This window comes from Typopeltis vanoorti, chromosome 15 (genome assembly GCF_054136105.1).
Source record: "Typopeltis vanoorti isolate ZY-2024b chromosome 15, IOZ_Tvanoo_1.0, whole genome shotgun sequence".
In the NCBI taxonomy this organism is placed as follows: Eukaryota; Metazoa; Arthropoda; class Arachnida; order Uropygi; family Thelyphonidae; genus Typopeltis; species Typopeltis vanoorti.
This window is the reverse complement of record NC_143563.1, coordinates 44,333,404-44,357,171: the sequence shown is the minus strand read 5'-3', so window position 1 is coordinate 44,357,171 and position 23,768 is coordinate 44,333,404. Positions and strand designations below refer to the sequence as shown.

General features: G+C 34.3%; 1 protein-coding gene across 1 annotated transcript in view; it reads right to left on the bottom strand.

Annotated features, from left to right (window-relative positions):
- The window catches only part of LOC150098723 (SUN domain-containing ossification factor), a 265,907-nt gene that overhangs the window by 178,980 nt on the left and 63,159 nt on the right, over positions 1-23,768 (bottom strand). Inside the window, exons 2-3 of the mRNA XM_090405371.1 lie at positions 22,438-22,540; positions 13,545-13,642 (exon numbers count right to left, since the gene is read on the bottom strand). Of these exons, the coding sequence (XP_090261497.1) occupies positions 13,545-13,642; positions 22,438-22,540 (201 nt within the window). The remainder of the gene's footprint in view (positions 1-13,544; positions 13,643-22,437; positions 22,541-23,768) is intronic.

Sequence of the window (23,768 nt, the reverse complement as noted above, 5' to 3'; positions counted from 1 at the left end):
TCAGATGTCTGAATCATAGATGTCCATCTTTATCCACTGAACTCTATAGTTTGCATGCCTTCAGTCTATCCTCATAACCAACATTGCACAGTCCTAATATCATTTTCGTTATATCTGTCCTTCACTCTCTCTCTCTCTCTCCAACATTACTTCATCCCTTTCAAATCTGAATGAACAGATCTGAGCATAGTAATCCAGATGTGGTATGATCAGAGCATTACAAAATGGAATCAATTATCTCTATTGGTCAATGTGTTCCTCAATATTGCAGCAATTCTCTGGGTCATCTTCACACCCTTTCCAGTATGTTCTCTAAGCTTCAAATCTACAGTATTTCCCCTGAAATCCCTTGCTTCCAGTTCTTCCAATATAACCACTAAGTGAGTATCAGGCATTTCATCTGTGGAACCCTTACATTTAACTACATTAAACTGGCATTCCCCATTCATTTGTCCCATCTTTCCAGCTTATTCAAATCCTCCTCAAGACCTAAAACATCAGCACTATCACTAATAACTCTCCCAAGCTTGGTATCTGCAAACAACTGGATATCTCTGCAGTCCAGTGACAATATCATTGAGAAAGATTGAACAGGAATGGTCCTAGTACTGTACCAATGGAACTCCACTTGTAACCTTCCTATCCTGTGATACTGCTCTCTGCAATATACAACAATACATCCTCCTCAGTGTTAACCAGGTTTCACTGATACCAACACTTTTCAGAGAGACTGAGTGAATCAATGTCAAACACTCATTTGCTTTATTCCTGGTCTTCTGGTATTTGGATAACAGAAAAACCAGTACACTCTTGGTATTCACACACCTATTATTACTCTACAATATAGCATACATCTTCTCATTTCTCAAGCCACTATCCTACATGAGGAGATCCATGCTACCTTGCAATTCTAGTTTCCCTGCCCTAACAAACATACCTGCCTAGAAAATAACATCAAACACCTGCATCCTTCTGCATTCAAAAGTAACTTATCTCTTGCAAACATAGCCATATATTCCACACCTCTCTTCCTACTTGTGCTATCAACTGATTTATTATATCACTACTCTTAACTGAGGGAATGGACTCACCATCTTCCATCTCACACATTTTTAGTGTACAATCCCTAGTAACAATCTCACTATCTCTTGCCACACAATTTACACTAGCTCTTATGTCATTTGTATCAACCATCACTATCATCTCTTCTGTATTTTCACCTCACTTCATTATCATCACTCTCCATCATTCCTCCAAGCAAGAACTTGTTTTTATTGTTTTGTCAATGTTAATATTTTGCTTGTGTAAATGTATTTTTTTTTATTTTTTAATGACCCACCTTTTGAATATAAAAAACTTTTTTTGGGGGGGGGGGGGGGTTAAGTGACTAAGTGGCTGAAGTGACTAAGACTATGAACCAGTGTAATGAGTCTGTAAATTGCATGTGATCTCCTGGACAGTATGTTTTGTGGAGTAAAAAATCTGAGTTTAAAGGAGGGAAAAAACTCCGCCTTGTATGAGAACAGCACTTAGAGAAGTTCTTTATGCCTTAGATGAATTCAAACTCCTATTTTTCCATCCAAAGGGAAATGTGTCAATATGATTCCTTTATGTCAAGGGGGAATCATACTGACTGAGATACCAAAGATCCTATGAAAAAGTCATGTCATCCTATTTAAGGCTGAGAATTTAGGAAGATGATTTAAATATTTCAATTGTTGCCATAGTAGTAGCCAGTATGTGGCACAATTATTGGTTTGGGGGATGGATTTTTTTTCCCCATGGTGCTCAGTTGATCCCCAAGAACTTGAAAATTAACTAATATAATCCACTCCCAAATTAAGAGTTATTGCTGCTGCCAATGTTGATTGACTTTGGCTTCCTATTGGAAGGCTAAAATCAAACCAGTTTAAATTAAAACAAGCCAAGAGAGGAGAGAATAGCTTCCTTTTTTTCCTAACATTAATTTGCTATATTAACCATATTCCACAAAAAGTGACTTGATTAGTTATCCAAAATATCTAATCCCCTTTTTACCCTTACCATGCAGTGAACTCAATCATTTAATAAAGTTAACTATTGTTTTGTGAAATCCACACCATTTCAGCTAATTATAAAATCCAAAATTTTTGTAGTATATATAGATAAATATGTAACTGAAAAGTAATGCAAAACAAGAAAAACAAAATGTAAGTACATTTTCATCACTCATTTCCTGTAAATAACAATAAGGTTATCAGCTGTGTCAGCAGCATCTCAGGAAACTATTAATAACACTAAGCCCATGACCTTCAGAGTCAACAACACGTTAAATACAAGTGATGGCACAGTTACAACTGTTACAAGATGCCAGCACACACAAAAAAAGTACATAATAGGCACATAAGCAGTTTCAATGATTTATAGCAAAAGAATTGATGTTTGATAATCTTATTAGAGATGTTATTACTGTTATCAGAACTAGATATTTTAAATATCTCAACCTGGAAAGTTTTCCCAAGTGATTTGAAAGCAAATTTTTTTTTAATATTTAATCATCAAGTATGGCTAAAAATAAAGAATTGCAGTTTTTTTTTTGTTGTTGTTACTCATTAGGTATACAAATAAATGTATTTGATCAGAATACAAAATTTAACAAGCAGTGATGCATAAGTTCAAGAATTGAAAGAGTCCAGCTTATGACTCATTCACTGTTAAAATACTCATCGATACATGACATTAATTTATCACTCGTTATGAGTAAAACTTACTTATTCCCTTCTTGAATACACCTTTTTAACTTCACTTGAGTTAAGTTATGTCAATTCCCCCCCCCCCACACACACACACCATTATTTCTTTCTTGCTATGTAATGAAATTCTTTTCTGCAATCATCTTTTAGGAATGTTTTCCCCAGCCTGTATCACAAGCATACCCTATAATACATTCTCATATTCTATCAACAATTATTGCTTCTCAATATTTTTCACTCTCTAAATCTACCAATGGAGTGTAATGAAATCTGTGTACAGATGTTGGTTCCCAGAACTTTCATTACAAATCAACCAACAGTGATTGAAACAAATTATGGGAATTCTCATTACATACCCCTAACTCTATCACATGCAACTAACACAATGAAACAAACTAATTCTTATAAAAAAATCGAACAGTATAGGAACATGGAGAATGCTTTTTTTTTTTTCAGGTGCAGTCATGAAGAAGTCAAGAAAATATAATAGTATTCTTCTTCTTCTTCCCTTCAGGTATTAGGCCTAGTGGCTTGTTACGGAGCTATCTTTAGCCCTTTCTAAGCCGTACCCATCATGAGGATAAGGTGGCTAGCTCTATGCCTCTTGGTGTGTCCTATGTCTGTAGCTACATGTGTTCACAGGGCCGGTTTGCCTGCTTGCAGGAGGAAAAACCCCAGATAAATTGGAGAGAAAAACCCTGCAGTCCATGCCGAAGACCAGCTAACTTGGCTATGTCTGAGAAAGATCTTTAAGCTCCTCACGTCGATGATGGTAATCGAACCCAGGACACTCCTTTCCCAGGCATATGGTTGCAAAGCGCATAGTCACTCGGCTAACTGAGCAGACTATAATAGTATCAAGATCCAAAATAGATGTTGTAAGTTGGCATTGCTTGCTTGAATGTTGATCACTCAGGTTGATGTATAGTGAAAAAAAAAAAAAAAGCAGATGCCTAAAGCTAATAACTAAATTTATCTAGCTATTTAGATTACTAGGTATTGGATAAAGAAAATGGCTATACCATGATACTACTGAACTTCACAAAACCATTGGACAGAATAACACATGGAAAACAATTCAAAAGTTGGAGCAAATGAGAAGGAATATGAAGCTAGTAGCATGAATAAAGAGATAGCTGACGGACACCAGAGAATAATATATGGTGGAGTGGAATCTAGGAGAACAAGGGTGACTAGTGGAGTTCCTCAGGGTTCTGTACTAGGGCCTATCTATCTCCTTTCCATCTGCTTCAGACAGGTTGGGTCTCCTCCTAATGAGGAGTCACAGCAAAATAATGCAGCCGGCATGCCACTCCTCTGCTGCATCCCTATTGGAGGTATTCATTACTGTAGTCCGTGTGTATTCACGGGGCCAGTTTGCCTGCTTGCAGGATGAAAAAAACCACAGCTAAACTGGAGGGAAAAACCCTACTGCCCAGGCCCAAGGCCGGCTAACTTGGCTATGGCTGAGGAAGATCCTTGAGCTTCTCATGTCTCTGACAGGAATTGAACCTAGGACACTCCTTCCCCAGGCATATGGTTGCAAAGTGAACGTACTAGGGCCACGATTCTTTAATTTATAAATCAATGATATAAGAAAAAATGAAATAAGAAAAAGGGATATTCAGTTGTTTGCTGATGATGCATAACTGGGGAGGCAATAGTTGATAAAGGTGATGTAGATATCCTGCAAGATGATTTAAAATTGGCATTGTGGGCAAAGGATAATGATTGTTGATTTAATGTTGCTAAATGTACGGTTATGCACTTTGGGTTGAAAAGGTTACAAGCTGTGTATCATAGTAACTGGATTGCAAGAAATTGATAAGGCTAGGGACTTGGAGATAATGGTGGTCAGGGAGTTGAAGTTATGTCATATTGCAAAAGTTGGTAAAATACCTCAAAGGATTACTTGAGCTATTTTACTAGTAATTATTTACTAGTGGTTCACAATCCTTTTTATTATCAAAAAAAATGTCCAATGGTCTGCGGACTAGAAACAATCATTTTTGTCTCTTGGAGCAACTTCTTGAAGATGTTTCTTCATAATTCCCCACAAATTCTTAATGGGGTTTAAATCTGGTGAGTTTGCCGGCCAAGGAATTACATTGATTTGCCTTTCTTTGAGCCATCTAGTAATGGTTTTGGGAGTGTGACAAAAAACTGAATCTTGATGAAAAAGGAAATCATCACATAAATCTTACAATGCCAGTAGCATAAAGGGCTCAATTTCTTGGTACACTTTGCAATTTACCTTTTCATACACAATACACAGCCTACCTGGACCCTCTGCAGTCATACAAGTCCTTACTATGACAGAGGTTGCAAATTTCACCAAACGTTTCATGCATTATAACATAGAATAAAAGCCAAAAGGCTATTTTTCTGGCAATCTTAATAATAATGAAGGGGATACAAATCCTTTGATGTTTATCTGCCAGTAAGTGAAACTCTAAGAACTAGGACTAAGATCTCATAGATCCTAGTTCTTAGAGTTTTGCTTACTGGCAGATAAACATCTAAGGATTTGTATCCCCTTCATTATTGTTTCATGCATTCTTTATTAAATTCTTCTTGCTTAAGACACCAAACACATTCGTTGATGAGCATGGGGCATGCAAAACATACTTGCATCGCTAAAAAGTACCTTTTTCCAGTTCTCTCAACCCCACAACAGTCTTTGCTGACACCATTGCATTCCAGCTGCTTTTTACTTGGAAGTCATAAGGGCTTCATCATAGGCACACACACAATTTAAATTTAAAAACATTCACACCTAGTTCTTTCTTGTGAAAATACCTTACACTTCAGAAGCGGTTTTTCTTCACGATATTCTTCAATCTCCTCTCATCTCAATATAGTTATTACCTTTCAACCCTATTGCAGCGATTAGTTTGAAAAATACAGTTATTAGAATACTATCTCGATACTCTAATCACGCTTACTTGAGAACATTTCAATTCCTTAGCTATAAACTGTTGAGTTTGGCCTTCTTTGTGTAGAGACACCATATGAAACTTCTTAGCTTCCAATATGTCACTTACATGACCCATGTTTAGCAAATGATTAACTGAAATCCACATGCAAACAATTCCTCACACACAAGTCAGTCCCACAGCTACTGTAATATATGCAATTTCTATGCTCTCCTCAAAACCAATCAGAAAAATTGAATATTCTAATATTTTGAACCACATTAAAAATTATTCTAACTTTGTGAATATTTTCAAATAACAGTTTTCTTATAATTTATATTAGATTTTTATGTGTTTACATCATCTAAATCTACAAAATGTAGATTTAGATGATGCTAATTCATATTTGGTAATAATTATTTTCTATGCAATAAATTAGAATTGCAAGTCATTTTAACACGTTTTCTTCGATTATTCTGATTTTTTGATTTGGAAGTGCATAACAAATAGTTGGAGAACTGGAGATCATCCATGGAAGTCATGTACGAGTGCAGTTAGTAAGGATGTGTGGGCTAGATTTTTTGCATGGAAAGCATTTTGCATGGTAAATGAATGGAATGGATTGCCATAATTAGTTGTGAGTGCTCTGACAGTGAATAAGTAAGGAGAGGTATGATAGGTTTTGTGTGTATAAAAATTAGCGTGGGTCTCCACAATGAGTTTCTGGACTTCATGGAAAGACCATATAATAATCACATTTAATCTTGGTTACCAAAGGTATCTTCATAGGCAGAAAGAAATATATTGGGTATGTGCATGTAGGCATGCTAGTAGGAAGGCATATACAAACTGATTATAAAAGGCAAGATCCTAAAGTCCTAACTGGCACCTGCTATGGATGTGGTGATGGACACTTGCTGAAGGTCTCAAAATAACAATCTCACAGATTTCTGGCAATATGGTGCAACTGAATTTGTTTATTTGGAGAATGTTGTAGTATTGTGGCAGATTCAGAAAATAGTCTCACTAATTTAAATCTGTTTCATGGGAGGGAAGTTTCATTAGATCTGGTATAGTCTGCCACTCTGGAATGACTAATGTAGATGGACATTTTTCCGTGTTCTTCAAGACCAGCCTTCCTCAATCTTTTTTACTCTGTAGGAACCCTTGAAATAATTTTAAGTGTTGCAGAATCCCTATATAAAAATTATTATATCTTCCTGTTTATTCATATATTATACAATATACTTCCCCCAATTCACAATCTTTCATGGAACCCACTAGCAAGAATCTAGTGGAACCATAGGGTTCCACAAGAAACTCCAGTTGAGAAACCTTGTTCTAGATCAGGGGTCGGGAACCGGTGGCTCCGGAACAGCATGTGGCTCTTTTATGTTGAATTAAAATATACATAATTAATACAAACAACTAAATATTGTTTGTGATATGGCCTGTTCGTGGTGCTAGATACTATGCATGTGATATGTGTTACGCATGAAATTTGTTACCCATGACTAAGTATGCTTAAATATCTATTAAAATACATAATATTGTATTTTTGTTCGGACTAATTCTTTTGCAATATAAATTCTGACTTTTTTGCAATATTATACTTAAACATGTTTTGTGATTAAAAACTTGATCAAACTTAATGTTGTTTTATTTATTGAACATATAAAAAATTTATATGCAAACATAAAAGTGGTATTTGATATCTGGAAGTACTGAATTAAAATCAAATTTACCCAAGTTTGAACTAACTGCAACTTCGAGTCACCAGGAAAAATCGAATTGAAGTTACGGCTCCCAAAATTTTGTTTTAATCAATTTTTTTTGGTGGAATGACCCTTTGGTTCAAAAAAGTTCCCGACCCCTGTTCTAGATGGACACTGGTAGTTCTTCACATTTGTTTGAAGTACTTAAGCTTGCAGGAGCAAAGGATATCCCCCACCCCTCAATCTTTACACGGGACATTTTTTAAAACATGGCCCTAAACAGTTTAGGGCCATGTTTTAAAAAATACCTTTTAAAGATACCTTTGACTATACTAAGTTGATGACATGTTCTCCATTTGGCAGAGATATGTTAAAAATGTTTTTAGCAAACCTCAATAGCCAAAACCCAGAGATCCATTTCACTAATGAAAAGAAAAACAATAACTGTCTGCACTTCCTTGACACTAGTCATCCAGCTAACAACTGGATTATTTTAAGTCTACAGAAAACCCACCCAGACTGGAAGGTACATTCACCACCCTTTGCAGCAGTATAGTGTTATCAAAACCTTAACAAACAGAGCTAGAAACCATCTGCTACCACATGAGCCTATGTGGTAGCAGATGGAGCCTGTCCACATTTTTAGATACCTGCTTCTTCTCTTAACAAAAACAGAGTGCTCTCTGCCCATCTGATTCCCCTACCTCAAAATTCATTGCCACCCTCCTATATCTAGGAGACACCTAAAAAAAGTGTGCATTATTTAAAGTATAATATTCCAAGGATCTAAGAATCCCTTGCTCTTGCAAGCTTAAATACTTCAAAAGAGACGAACTGCCAATATCCATCTAGTAGAACACAGAAAATACATCCTTCCTCTACACTACATTTGCATTCTGGTGGTGGAAGACCAAGACTTTTTTTTTTTTTTTTTGTAATCCACACACAAAACACCACAAGACTTGGAAATTTTTAGGAAATTAGGAAATTTTTCATCTTTCAACCACATTTAAACCTATTAATCAAATTGCTTATTTCGTGCCATTTACTAAAGGGTGTAGAACTCTGGACATACAACTGATTTGCAATTACAATGGAATCTATTCATTCCAAATAATTACAAGTTAATTTACTTCAAACAGGCTATTCTGTCAAACAAATTTCTGAACACTTTCCTACAATGAAGCAAAAAAAAAGAAAAAGAAAAAAAAAAAGTCAAATCTGACCTTGCTGAACATGAAATTATTAATATTGGCCACAGGATCCTGGGATAATGCTAAATTATTGTGCACTTGCTCCCACAAATTTGAGCATCTTTTTAAAGAAAGTGCTGAGTCCTTTATCAACCTAATCTCAACCTCAAATGACATTATATATGACCAAAATTTGGAGAACTTAATTGTATTTTTTTTTTTCCTATTTTAGATCCTAATAGTATCATGTTCACCTGCATTCCTCACAACTACACATAAAAAAAAGTTCTTCATGCACCATTATTGATGCTGTTTGAATTCTCTAATTATGTTACAATTATAATTTGGTTAAGATATTTAAGTCACTCTACACTGACATTCAACTAGCAGAAACAATTTAATGTTTGAAAAATTTGTTTTTGAAAATCATTTTATACTTTTAGCTTTTTCTTTCTTTCTTCTCCTCCTTTTTCTGGGGAAAAGGAAGTTAAACTCAAAACGGTAACTTTTTATGAATAATGTGGGACAAATTTTGATAACCAGAAAATATATCATAGCATACATATATTATAATATGTAAATATAACCAGAAAATAAATATTTTCTGAAATAGCCTGGTTTCAGAAGCACCTGTTCAAAGACAAAAACAGTATTATTTACTTCTTTTTATTTTTTTAAATTTTTTATTTATTCTTTATTTATATGAAATGGCAAAATGAAGTCACAGATTTGGGTTTCAATACTGCAACATGAAATACTTCATGGAAAAAAAAATAAATGTGTAGAAAAAAATTAGTACATATGCACTGGAAGGGTTTGGAATTAAAATACTTGAAAAAATAAATCTTTAATCAACCTGTACTGAATCAATGTGACATTTTCATCACACATTTTACAATTAAAATTGAATATTACAAAAAAATGATATTCATCCACATTTTTAATGTTAAAAGACAAGATTCTTCTGAAGTTCTATTGGCTACTACTACTTAGAAGGTAGCTGATTTCCTTCAACAGCATTATACCATTGTTATTTGAGTTTTTATTACAGGTTTGTATGGCATAAAAACCATGTTTGAGTTCAAGAATAGAGTTACAGGTTTATTTAACCACTGACCCTCCCATATACACAGTAGTATTATACTATAGGCTTCAACCTTTTTTTTGCAGATGGTTCCCAGAAACACTGGTTACTACTACTAGAAATGAGAAGGAAATATTCCAATAAATGACAGAAATAATCTTGCTTCAAATTGAAGATATCAAAATCACAAAGTATCAATATCACATTCTTGCATTTTTCCTAAACTAAGGACAGTCATAATATTAAGAAAAAACATCCCAAAACTTACTAATTTCTTCCAAATTTATCATTTATAGAAGCTAGAGGTTATTTTCATACAACATAATGATTTTGTTACAACAAACTTTAGCAGAGCCATACTAGAAAGCACAAACATTTATTTCTTATATATTAATTATGTGTCATCAATTTCATATATTGTTACAAACAGTCTAAAATCTGAAACTGCAAGGAACAGATTATCTGTTCTTATTAAATGCTACATTATAACTCAGATTTAATTCTGTTTACATATCTCATGACTAATCCATCTGAAAATCAAGAATTAAGTGGAAGAATTCATCATAAAATATTAATACCAGAAACACATTTAATATTCTTATTGTAAAATTTTCAGCTAAGTATCATAGCCATTGTCAATACAGTTATAGGAAAACTCAAAAAAGAACAATTGAAAGTATGTGATATGTGCAATATCGGCTGCAGGAGAATAGCTTCATCTGCATTAATAGATATTCAAAATAAATTACAATAAATTGATTTAGTTAATTATTTTTCAATTATAAACAATATTCAATTACAATTAAGGAACGCATGAATGGTGAGTATTGGTTAATATAACTTCCCAAAATTGAGAAAGTTTAAGGCAATCATTTTTTGTTCAGATTTGGGTTGTGAATATGTGCTTCACAGCTTTCTTTGTAGAGTTTTTCTAGAAGAAAGTAACTTTTGTGTAACATTGGTTTTGTTCCACTGAATTCTGTGTTTTGCAGATAAAGCATGATTTGCTAAACTGGATTTGTTGAGTTTGTTAAGATAAATGTATTCCTGATGTTCTTTCAGATGAATTTGTGCAGATCGACCAGTTTATCCATAACAACATAAGCCACAAGAGCAGGAGGATTCTATAAACTCCAAGATAAGATAGAGGAGGATATTTGTCTTTTGGTGAGATAAGGAAAGTTTTAAGTTTGCAAGCTGGATGGAAAGCGCATTGTCTTAACAGCACATCTTTTGCTCCAAGACTATATGGCCTTCCTAAATTGCATAAAGAATATGTGCTGTCAAAAACTATTGTGAATTGCATTGGATTTCCTACGTATAAAATATTAAAATATTTATCTAATCTTCTTTGTAGAATTACTGAAAATTCTGCTTCCTTCATAAAAAACTCAACAGATTTTAAGAATAAAATTTCAGGATTATCCTTACAACCCACAAATTATCTTGATAGTTTTGATGTAGTCTCACTCTACAAAAATCTCTCTGACAGATACGATTGATTTGCTTTACAAAGACTTTCCTCCAGATATTGTAAAATTATTCAACTTGGTAATTAATTCAGGATACTTTAGATGCCAGAACAAACTATATAAACAGATTGAGGAAACAGCTATCGGGACTCCCCTTTCTCCAACCCTAGCCAATTACCTTATGGAACATTTCGAACAATATATTCTGACATTTTTACACCTAAACTATTGGTTTAGTACCGATATGTTGATGATGTGTTTGCTGTATGGAACTCCTCTTTGTCTGATCTTTATGAATTTCTTATATATAATTCAATTTAACCCGAGAATCAAATTTACCCTAGAAGTAGAAGACAACAATTGTCTTCCTTTTTTGGATGTCTTTATTCTACATCAACCAAATGGCAGTTTACAGTTCTCAATATATAGAAAACCAATTCATACTGGTAAATACATTGATTCTAACTCTCATCATCATCATACTTGTCAGAAATATGGTGTAATCAACTCCTTTGTTGACAAAGCTCATAAAATTTGTTCTTCTACAATTTATTTTAAACAATCATCATCGTCATCAAATTCCTGCCATGTACCCTCAAGAGGGGGGGGGTGTACAGGATATGATAGTACTACATGAAAAATTTACATCATTACTAACTTCCTATCTACAATTTTCCTCCAAATCAGTCTGTTACTTGTCAAGACTCCAACATTATATCAAATCTTATTTCTATCGTCTAAGGTACTTTGTACCATATCAATCCATCTATATGTGCTGGTTGTGGTTAAGTTGTTGGAGAAGCTTGTGAGAACTAAGATAATACCACTGACAACAATGGTATTATCTTTGATGGACAGCATGGATTTGCTAAAGGGAGGTCAAGTTTTAGTAATCTACTTATTACAATAAAGTTACTGCTTCCTTAGACAGAGGAGAAGAATACACAGTAATATACTTAGATTTTGCAAAGGCTTCTGATAGAGTACCTCATGATAGGTTGACAGTCAGACTAGTGCAGATGGGGTTGGATATTAGATTGGTGCATTGGATTGGAGACTGGCTATCTGATAGGTATCAACAAGTTGTGTATGGGGGAGCAATATCCAGGAAAAGGAGAGTCACTAGTGGAGTGCCTCAGGGGTCTGTTTTGGGGCCATTACCGTTCAACTTGTATATTAACGATATAGGTGAAGATTTGGATGGAGATATTCAGTTGTTTGCAGATGATGCAAAGTTGGGACAAACCATGAAGAGTAGTGAAAATGTTGTGGCCTTACAAGAAGACTCAAATAAATTTAGTGATTGGGCACGGAAATGGAGGTGTGAGTTCAAAGTTGCAAAATGTAAGGTTTTAAAATTTGGAAAACAAAGATGAGATGCAGAATTTATGCTTGGTGAGGATATATTGTTGGAGGTGGAAGAAATAAGAGATCTTGGGGTGATAGTGGATAAGGATATGAAATTTAAGAGACAAATAGCCAAAATTGTGAAGACAACAAGTATGCTTCTGGGAATGATGCGGAGGACATTAACGTGTAGAAGTAGGGAGATTCTTGTTCCGTTGTATAAGGCTTTGATTAGGCCACACATGGACTACTGTGCCCAGATTTGGTCACCTGATTTTCAGAAGAATGAAGAGATGTTGGAAAGCTTCCAAAGGCAATTGACCAAGGTAGTTTTCTGACCTCTGGAATGTCGAGTACAAGAAAAGATTGAGAAGATGTAATTTGCAGTCTGGTGGACAGGAGGAAGAGGAGAGATATCACAGAGACCTACAAGTTGGTAAGGGGTTGTTATAGAATCAATGCTGGAGAAGTTCTACAGAAAATAGTGGGAGATCAGGAGAGAACCAGTTCACCCTCTTGAGTAGGGGAGTGAGAGGCAGGTTTTTTTTTTTCGTGCAGAGTTGTGAATGATTGGAATCCCTTGCCTGAGAGTGTGGTGTCTGCAAGGAGTTTGAATGTGTTCAAGGCACGGTATGATGAGCTGTAAAATTCAATTGATCATAAGCTCTAGCTGTCAATAATTGTGATCCAGTCTGAACAGATATACCTACAATCTGGCATCCATCCAATGTTTTCTAAGACTCATCTTGCTTCGTATTGTCTATTCTGGTAGACTGTTTATATATATTATTCCATCCTTGTGCTGAGTCTACCTGACCACTGGATTTTTCCTACTTTGCTCTGGAAGAGTTGAAATTTCAGGATGTTGGAGACCAGGAAAAACCATGAAACTGTTCTGCATATTCTGATAATCACTTCTTTAAATATTTAGGCTTAGGCAATGTACAGACAACAGACAGATAACCAATGCAAAATCAATTGTTTTATCTATATAACTCTTGGGAGAATATTCTGTAAAAATATATTTTACAATTATCATGAAAGATTGCAATATATATAAACTGATCTATATTATTATATAATTACAGTGCATTCTCCTCCTGGGTAGTTGATTTAGTTTCTGAATGCTGATCCCCCTTATCAGAAGAGGATGCAGCTTTTCCAGTAATATCCACTCCCGAAATCTGCAAAAGCAAGACAGAGTAATTATATTTATTTCCTTAATACTAACTAGGAGAGTTAATATTTATACACTTTCTTGCATAAAACACAGAAGTGAAGCATAAAATAAGAACATCAATCACTATTTCAAGATGTCAAAGTAGTAGGAGAATTGATAATGGCAAATTTTTTTTATTATTATAAAACTGACGTATGCTATAGAGTTTCTTAATGTCATACACTGAAATGTATTATAGTTAGCAGAGATACATAATTTTTTTGCTCTTTAATTTAAATTTCATAAAAACAATACACAATACAGAGATAATACCAATGGGGCTCAACATTAATTAAAGCAAAAATTAATCTGAACAAAAAAAAATTATTACATGGCATAACATTAGTGCCTATATTATCAGTAGGAATTTGTGACATGGTGAATACTTTTTTTGTATATTGCTCAAAACAAATTGGGTGATTTTGATAACACAACAAATACCAGATTTATGGTAAAGTAAAAGTGGTTCCGATTTTTTTTTTCTTTTGGATGAAGTGTTAACTATCACGTCAGTAGCTGTAATTCAAACCTCTCACTAGCTGGATTGCATTAAAGGAACTAAGGCTATGAAAGTTATGACATTAGTGTTGTCTCTAAACTGCTTTATCATCATTATTATTATTATCACATCCTCTATGGGTGCCAACACCCATTGTGGAGAAAGGGGACTCATTCAGTTGACATAATCATCTTGAATCTCAAAATTAAACTTGCTGCATTAATGACATTCTGGCAATGTATTTCATTCACCCATAATTCTCCAAATAAAGAAGTGAATCCTCACACTCTTCACCACTCTTACACAACTTCCAGGGGGATGATTCCTGGTTCATTCCCTCTGTGTTAATTTGAAAAAATTTCTTCACTAACTTGAACAACTCTGCCATATCCCCTCTTTTCTTCCTATCCACTAAACTGTAATTTATATTCCATTAACCTTCCTCCAAAGCCAACATTCCAGAGACCTTATACTGTTTTAGTCACTCATCTCTGGACCTTCTCCAATGTTTCCACATGAGAACTAGGTGACCAAATCTGAGCATAACAGTCCAAGTGTGGTCTGACCAGAGCTTTATTACAAATGGTACAACCACTTCCTTATCCTACATGTCAGTGCATTTTGTATCATAACAGCAATACAATGTGCAGTCTTTGCAGTATGTCCTCTAAACTTTAGTCTATTGTCAGCTATTGCTCTCAGATCTCAAATCTCATCCACTTCTTAGTATAGTTCCATTAATATAGTACAGTCATATCTCCAAACTCCAAAATGCAACACCTTGCACTTATTAAAACTACAAACCCCACTCATTCACCCAAGCTAAAAGTCTATTCAAATCTTCCTAAAGGGAATTATCAGCAGTGTTCCTTATAATCCTAAATATGCATCAGCAAACAACTGAAGATTGCCAAATCCACATGAAATATCATTAACAAACAAGTTATACAGAATGTACCCAAGAACAGAACCCTAACCTAAATAAAGGTGCACTACTGGTTACCCTTATTTTTTTGAAACATTGCTCCATGTATGCAACTTGCTGGTATTGTTCAGAGAGGCAACCTCCAATCCACCTAACCAATATACTATCCATTCCCATCCTCTGCATCTCATACACCAACTTATGAGATAATCTATCAAATGCTTTTGCAAAGTCCAAGAATATCACTGTGTATGAATCTCCCTTATCTAACACTAAACAAGATCTACCCTTTGCAAATCTATGCTGACCATCAAAGAATTCTGTCCAGCAAGCCAATCCTGTATTCTAATCAATCTCTTCAACACTGAAACAATGGCAGATAGACTAAGTTATAACTGGAACTTTTGTTCCCCCTAACTATGCTTGTAGAGTGGTACTATGTTGTCGTTTTTTCCACTCCTCCTTAGGAATGTTACTCACTGCAACACTTTCATTAAATAACTAGGTTAAGTGCATAGCTAAATGTTTTGTACATTCCTTAAAAATACATGGTAATAGGTCATCCATTTCCATAGCTTTATTAACATCAAACCAAATCAACACCTGATTCTTTCACTCCTAATACTTACCTTCCTTCTACATGTTGTGCAGCATCATTTGCACTGGTATAATATACACTGATAAGTGCTCATTCAATAATTCCACTACATCTTCCCATACAGGATGTTATCGTCATGCCTCATCTCTTCACCTCCTTCTCAAAAATTAGGCACAATCACAAACTAAAGAACTTCAGACTAATTCCTTTGTTCTCAATGGCTATTCCAAGAAAATAGTTAATAGGATTTTATTTCCAAATCCAACACAGACTCCATCACAATACCATATATTGGAAGTTTATCAATTAAAATAGCTTCTCTTTTCAAAGATCACAATACCAGAGTAACTTTTATTCCAATTCAAGCTGTTCGTAATTCCTGGGATTTCCTAAAGATAGCACATCTTTCTACAAATACCCTGTTCCATGTTCATATGGGTTTGGCCTACACAGGAAAGCCAAGCTGTGGATTTGAGATGAGAAAGAAGAAAAATATGTTGCAGATGTTGACCACAAAAAGAAATGACATCTGGTTTGGCCAGTCATTCTTCTAATACCAATCGACCACATGGTTTGTGGTCGATTGGAATGCTTCAACCATGCCTTATTTAGAAGAGAACCTTTATTCCAGACAATGGAAGGAATCAATTGAAGTTATTCATTCACATGGATCATTGAATAAAAACCAAGGACTGGCACTGAGTGATATATGGAAATCTCTCATTAAATCTTTCAACATTAGAGATTTCAAGTTCACCAAACACGTTCTATCGCTAACTGCAGACAGCTAATGCATGCTACACGTTTTTATATTTACTGTCCAGCATGAACTCGCAAATCTGTATTGTAATAGTTTTTCAATGATTAATCAACTTCATGTTCATTGTATTTATATTTGTTTTGATGCTTCTAACCCTGAAGAAGCTACCATTTCTCTTTTAGGTGGTGAGACTAGTCAGTGTATTTTATTTGGGTAATAACTGCTAAATTCTTGTTTTCTATTAATTGTTTTTAGTTATAGAAAATTTTTTCATTAAAATATACATTAATACTTTTGTTCATCCAAACAGTCTGCAAATCTTTCACATTCTTTGATGCATACATAAAACAATTCTCACATGGCATTTACCAAGAAAAGCCCAGGACAAAACTATCTTCATGCTGAAGCTTTGCATGCTGCAGATATGCATTTCCTTTCAAACATCATTTTCAGAAAGCAGTAAGAACACAAAAGAACAAAATTACAACAAACACTACTGAAGAATACTTGTATCTAGAATGAAAAAAGGAAACACAATCATACAAAAAAAAAAAAAAAAAAAAATTTAAAACAATGTTTTCTTAGTATAGCTCAAATATACTGCTACCTTCGCTGATGAAACAAGCAACACATCATCTTCATACATTTATATTTAGACTATACACCTTTTTACTCTGGTTACTGTGTGTTTTGTCGGGATTAAAAAACTGTTTCCCAAAGGGAAAAGCCTTGAAACAGAGGCTAACTCAGCTTCAGCTGAGAAACCCAGTTGACTAATCTCTGGCCAAAACCAAAGGGAACTGTGTCATCCATCTACACTACAGAGGCTTTCCTTTGCTGTTTACAGTGGATCTCATTCAATGTAAGAAATTAAAAAATGCTGGGTTAAAAGAACACATAAGGTGAAAATTTGCACAAATGAGCACCATCTGCTATATCTAGTGTAGAGCAATGCAGGATTCTGCTTACAAAAAACAGGATTTTAAAGAAGAAAGCAGAATGCTGATGAAAAATGGGAATTTCAACATTTTGTAGTCTCCTTACAAAAGACAAAAGTTATATTTGCAGCATGAAAAATTAAAATGCAAGTTGGCATTATGAGCTTCAGACAAATATGCAAAAAATGGAAAAAAACTCAAACTGAAATTTCAGAATCTGCACAACAAAAGTTTAGATTTACACAATAATGCACTCAAGTCTCTGAAGTAAATTAGAAAGTAGCACACATAGGGAGAATTTTTATTTTTTTATTTTTAATTTTGTTATATAAAAGAATGAAGCTTCATCTGCTTGCATTTTGTACCTACTGCAGCAAAAATACGTTCAATTCTTTACAATGGCAAAAGTTGTAATTTCCACAGTCCACAATATTCTAGAGCCAGATGGGATTTAAAATTAGATTAATTCTTTCATCATTATCCTTTCAGGGATTTAGGCCCAGTGACCTGTTCCAGTCTCATTCCATCTTTCCCTTGGTCATCCCTAACTTTTATCTTCTCAAACTGGGTGGTATCAGAGTATTTCAGGGTAGTCTTGAACTACCCATTCTTTTCAATATGTTCAATCCACTTCTTTCAGTATTCGCATACTTTGTCCAATACTGAGTATTTTTAGTTCTTTTTGTATTTTTAAGCTTTTTTTTTTTGTCGCAGAGAGTATAACCTACTGTCCTTCACAGGAATTTCATTTTCCCAGTTTCTATTCTTTTATCTTCTGCAGTTTTTATGGTCCATAATTCACTTCTGTACAGTAGAGAAGGTCTTGCCAAAACTTTATAAACGCTTATTCTTGTATACTTTTGAACTTGGTTAGGTTTGAAATTAAAACTTCATTTCATCATTCTAATGAACAAATAAGTTACAAATACAAGAAATGTTATCTTATGTAACAGTTCTTGTATTGCATGATATCATTCATAATCACAACAGCAACCTGGTTGGCTGAGTGGATGGTGTATCAGCTATTCAACCAATACATCATGGGTCCATATTTCATAATGGGCATGGATATGAAGGTCTTTAGATGGCAGATAGTTTATTTCCTAGTGAGACAACCACTCTATTTACTGAAAATAATGAAGTGGCTTGAAAACGTTCCATGTATGGTTAGTAGAGAAGGGATCAGATCTGAATTATCCAACCCAATGACAATACTATAATGAACTAATAATGGCCTAAAAAAGGAATGAAGGTAATCATTTTGAGAGAGCCAAGATAGAATGCAATCATGAAAAGTCAAAGCTACACATTTACATAAGTGGGCATGTTAGCAGTGCGAGATATATCCGCTAGACATTGGGGTCTAGGTTGATCTTGGAGTTGGGTGCCCACATCCATCAGAGGAAAGATGGAGCCTTCGTGGTACAAGGCACAACTGAGTGATAGATGAGTATCATCACCCACTGTAATATATCAGTGTTTTGCTTACTAGATGCTTGAAACAAAAATCATTTGGATTTTAGACAAATGATTTTTGCTTGGAGAAAAACCAAACATCCAGTTTGGTTTTTCTCTAATTCTTTGAGCATGCAATATGAGCAATGTTTTCAGAATTATAATGGACATTATGGAAAGGCCAATGTTTTTTTTGTTTTTTTTCTCAGGATACAGCTTTCAAATGACTATTCCACAGACTGGGCCATTAGACAATATATCCAACAAACCTAATGGCTATGCTTTAGGAGACTTCTAGATCAGTTAGTAAATAACTTTGCTTTAACTATTCTGCCATGTTGCTTGAATGATGTCTGAGAAGATGCACTAGGGAAGCAGTGCCGAGGGCTTGACTTGCAGAGGAATTGAGTGTGATCCTCCATGAGTATGGAGGATCAAGGAAAGCAAAACATCACACACACAAAATGAGGGTGAAGGCAAATCTAAAATCTTACAGATTCATTTCTCAAATGCAGTGATCTTAATTCCAAATTTAATAACGCTTATTTCCACTTCCTGCCTGGAAAAACTATACCTTTACTCAAATTTCAGTTCAAACATTACTCACCTCAGTTTTCAAGTACATTCTTTATAATTTCATCTCAAAAGGTATCATCTGTGTATATAACCTCTGATATCACGTTAGAATGCTTCAAAACTTAAGAATCTTCCCTTTTCAGTTTTTTTGAGTAAAACTCTGCTCCATTCCATCATATTCATTTATTACTGTCTTTATTGCTCCCTAATACTAACTATTTTAATGTTTTGATTTTTTCTTTAAATAGAAATTTTATCCAGTCCAATTTTTTTATTCTTTGGAGATTTTTGTGTTGACAACTCCAAGTGGTTTTCCTTTTCAAACCTCACTTAATACAGCAGGTACAGCTGCTGAAGCATTTACCAACAATCTTAGCTGTTCACAACTACCAGAATACCAGATAACACTAACCACCAGTGGGCACCCAGAGGGTGGGGACAATGGGCCCTGAACCCCCCCCAAGAAAAAGGAAAAAAAAACACTAGAAAAATTTCCAAAAATCTTTTCCTAATTAAAATTCATTTTTATTTATGTTGTGTCATATCTTCAGTTTCTATACTACTTATGAATTAGCGATAATTGCAGATGCTCAGTCATAGGTCGTATGCGATGCGTAGTGTGTATCAAATCGTCTACTCAACTCAGTCCCCTCCCCCAAGATTAAATCCAGAGTGTGCTACTGCTAACCACTCTCCAAATACTCTAGCCTAACCAAACCAAACTGGCAAATACCGAATGCTAACATGAGGTTCTTTTCTAATAATAATTTCATTTTATATATGATTCTGCCATTGACATCTGTTCACATCCCCGATTTTTTTTTTCTCAGAAAGTCTGTGGTGTTTAATTGCTTTCTTTCTAACCAAACTCTTAAGATCCACAAATTAAAATTGGTTTGAACACTATCTTGTATTCCTTGTCATCAAAATCTGCTATGCTATTTTCTATAATTATTTCAAAAGTTACTGGTTCCTCAGAATTGGAATCTAATTCTCTCAACCCCACTCCCCCAACTTTCCTCCAAATCTATTAAAACATTCATGGCAACTATTCCATTCCTTCACAATTAAACCCAAACTCACAGAGTACTTTTTGGTCCATTTATTCCTTCTCTTGCTGTCTTTAAAACAGTCTCCCATGTTATGTATTTCCTAAAGAATACAATCCACAGACCTTCAAATCCTTCAATTTTTTTGTCCATCCACAGTATGTATTATAGGTTGAGCAACTTCTGGATGGGTTTATCATTAAGGAAAAAAATAAAATGATATGTTTATGTTTTGTGAATGAGATTCACAAAAACTTATTTTAGTTTTTTCAACTTTCGCCTAATTTTTAGTACAGATTTAAAATACCAAAGTTATTAAATTCTGCTGAGCTAGAGGGGAATTATTCTAAATATTTTTCCCAAAATATCCAACAGAAACCAAAACTAATGAAAACATATTTCTGTAGATTTCTAATATCATTTTTATGACCTTCCACCTAAACAATGCATAGTCATTGCTTTACCTAATTTACAAACATTTTTGCCAAACTGAGTCACTAAAAAAAATAATTCAACTAAAATGAAAAACTGGATTGGCTTGACATTTGATTAAGATTACAAATACTGAATTCCTAAAAAAATCTTCATCCCGAGTCAAAAAAAAAAACATGTATACAGATTGGTGAACAGGAAATATGTTCATCAACCTACATTAGATAATTAACAATGATCTGTTAATTATCTAAATGTTATCTGTATAGACTGCCCAGTACAAAATTCAGGTTAATACCAAGGAACGGCATATTCAGCCATTCAGAAATTGCTGGCCTTGGCTGGTCAAGAGCTTAGTGCACTTGTTCTGCAACAAACAGACTACAAGTTCAAATCCACCATAGCTATGGATATTAGTGATTCTCCTTAGTGAGGTCTAGTGGCTTGAAGAAAGTTCTGTGTTTGACCTTTGAAGCAGGACTTGTGTTATATAAAAAAATATATGTATATATAAAATATACATGTAGCCCATCCATAGTACTAATGTACTTATTATCGTTTACAATCGTTCATTGGTGGGAGTGACAAATTCTTTGTAACATGCCAAAACGTCAAACAAATGTGATATTTCAAGATTGTTAATCAAATAAAAATTTCAATAAATGAAACTATCTTTCATACCATGTAATTATTATTATTATGTGACACCTCCAGGGAGTCCAAAGACTCATCAAGGGAGAGTGTGCCAACAGCATCAAATGATTGATGCCCTTCTAACTACCAACCACGCTCAAACTTGCTTAACTTTTTGCGAGCCATTAGTAGCAGATGCTCTACCAATCGACCAACCTTCGCTGGCAGTTTTATACCTTTTTGGTTTTATATATCACAATTTTTAATTTCAGAACAAAAAACAGCACATTAAGTTTTTTTTCCTGCGACCCCATTTTAGGGACATAAGGATTCATTAATAACTATTACAAGTATTATCACACTAGTCCACCGTGGTGATTGTAATACATTCAGTATAGTTACTAAATTTATTTTGGTGGTCAAGATTATTCCATGTGAACTGAATATTCTACCTCTTAATATAGATAGAATCATTCGAAAACTCGAGTTTCCAGGGGAAAAAAAAAAAACACCTATCTCCGTGTGAGACTCAGGTCTTTTCCAATCGAAGGGCACAATATCCTGTTCTTCCGGTTGCTCTACAGAGGAGCTAAGGGATTCACATGTAAAAATACTCAACATGTTAAACAAGTATGGTTACTATATTCTTATTTTGGCAATTTTCACCATTCTGTGTGAATTGAATACCCTACTTATTAGAGACCAGAAGTTGTTTGAAATTTATTGTTTGGTCTCTAGAGCAGTTTTCAGATTATTTAACTTTTGGTACACTCATGCAATTTTTTTTGTTAGTAGAATTCACATATAAAAAACTTACCATGTTAAGCAATTACAATTTTAAATTATAATTCTTTTGGTTGTATTTATAGTAAGAGAAACAGTTTTAGTCCCTTACCTGTTCCTGAACAAAGGCATTGCTTGGTCCCTCACCAGCTGTAGCACCAGATGCATTATCAGTAACAACTTTAGAGCCCTCTTGATCACAAAAACACTGCCATCTGAAAAATTCACAGAATAATTTAGAGATAAAAACAAATTGGAGAAAAATTAATGAATGATTAAATACTTAAAATTAGGGGAGAATTGCTTGTAAATGTCTCAGTAACTACAGAGATGAAATGACTGATTCTAAAAACAGAAAACATTATCAACTAATTCAGAAATCTTTTGTTTTCTCTACAGCTATGTTTTGTGTTTTAGGAAAATACTCTAATTTACATCAAAGCAATGCTTCCATTGGCAGCTTTACTTACTTTTGCCACGAGTTGTCTCATAACATGAATGCCTTTTTTCTCAACATGCATTACTTGTAATGCATGTTGAGAAAACTTGTGGCAAAGCTGGCTCACACTCCAAGTGACTCCAGTTCTTTTGTGGAATATCTAAAAATTTGTTTTCATATTTTCCTTACTTATTGCTGCACACTGAATGTAAGTGCAAATTTCAGCTCCCTAGTCACAGAGGAAGTGACTAAGCATTTCACTCTACCTTCTAATAAAGAAGGTGGAGCAATAAAAGACAAAAACACTAAGAAAATGTAATTTTTTATATGGTGCTGTAACAAAGGCTGTTTGCCTATATTGTATATTTATTGTATTGTAAACCTGTTTTGGTTACTGCGCCTTTGTGATATCTTTACTTTCTTATCCTCTCTTAATCTACTTTCTCTATTCTCTTATTAAGTTTATCTACCTTTCACACTACGAGTCCTATGCCTATGGATACTAGAAAATTTGTTAAGACTGCACCACCAGTATCGTTTTATTTGGTGTAACTAAGTAATACGGCTGGTTGATTTCTCTCTCTAACACAAATTCCTTCAGTAAAACTTTACACAAACAGTCGTGGTCTATTTGCACTTAACTATAAGCTCCTGCTATCTTACTTGGTTACCGCTCTTAGGTTCGCATTTATTTAGGAACGGTGCATTGTAATTAGAAAGATCAGGTGGCACTCTATTGACATATAAACAAAGCACGTTTATTTACACTAGTATGAAAAGTACATGAATCAAACGATAGGTAGAGAAGGAAATCTCCCTATCTATTAAATCTTTAGCATAAAAATAGAACTTTTCCAATTCAACACTAAATAACTCTTTAGCACAAATACTTATTTACTCTCTGCTTACAAAATCAACTTATTAAAATTCTAATCCACTTGCAAAGATGTTAGCTAACAATGTTAAGTTATTTCACAAATTTCATACCAATTTCTAACATGCCA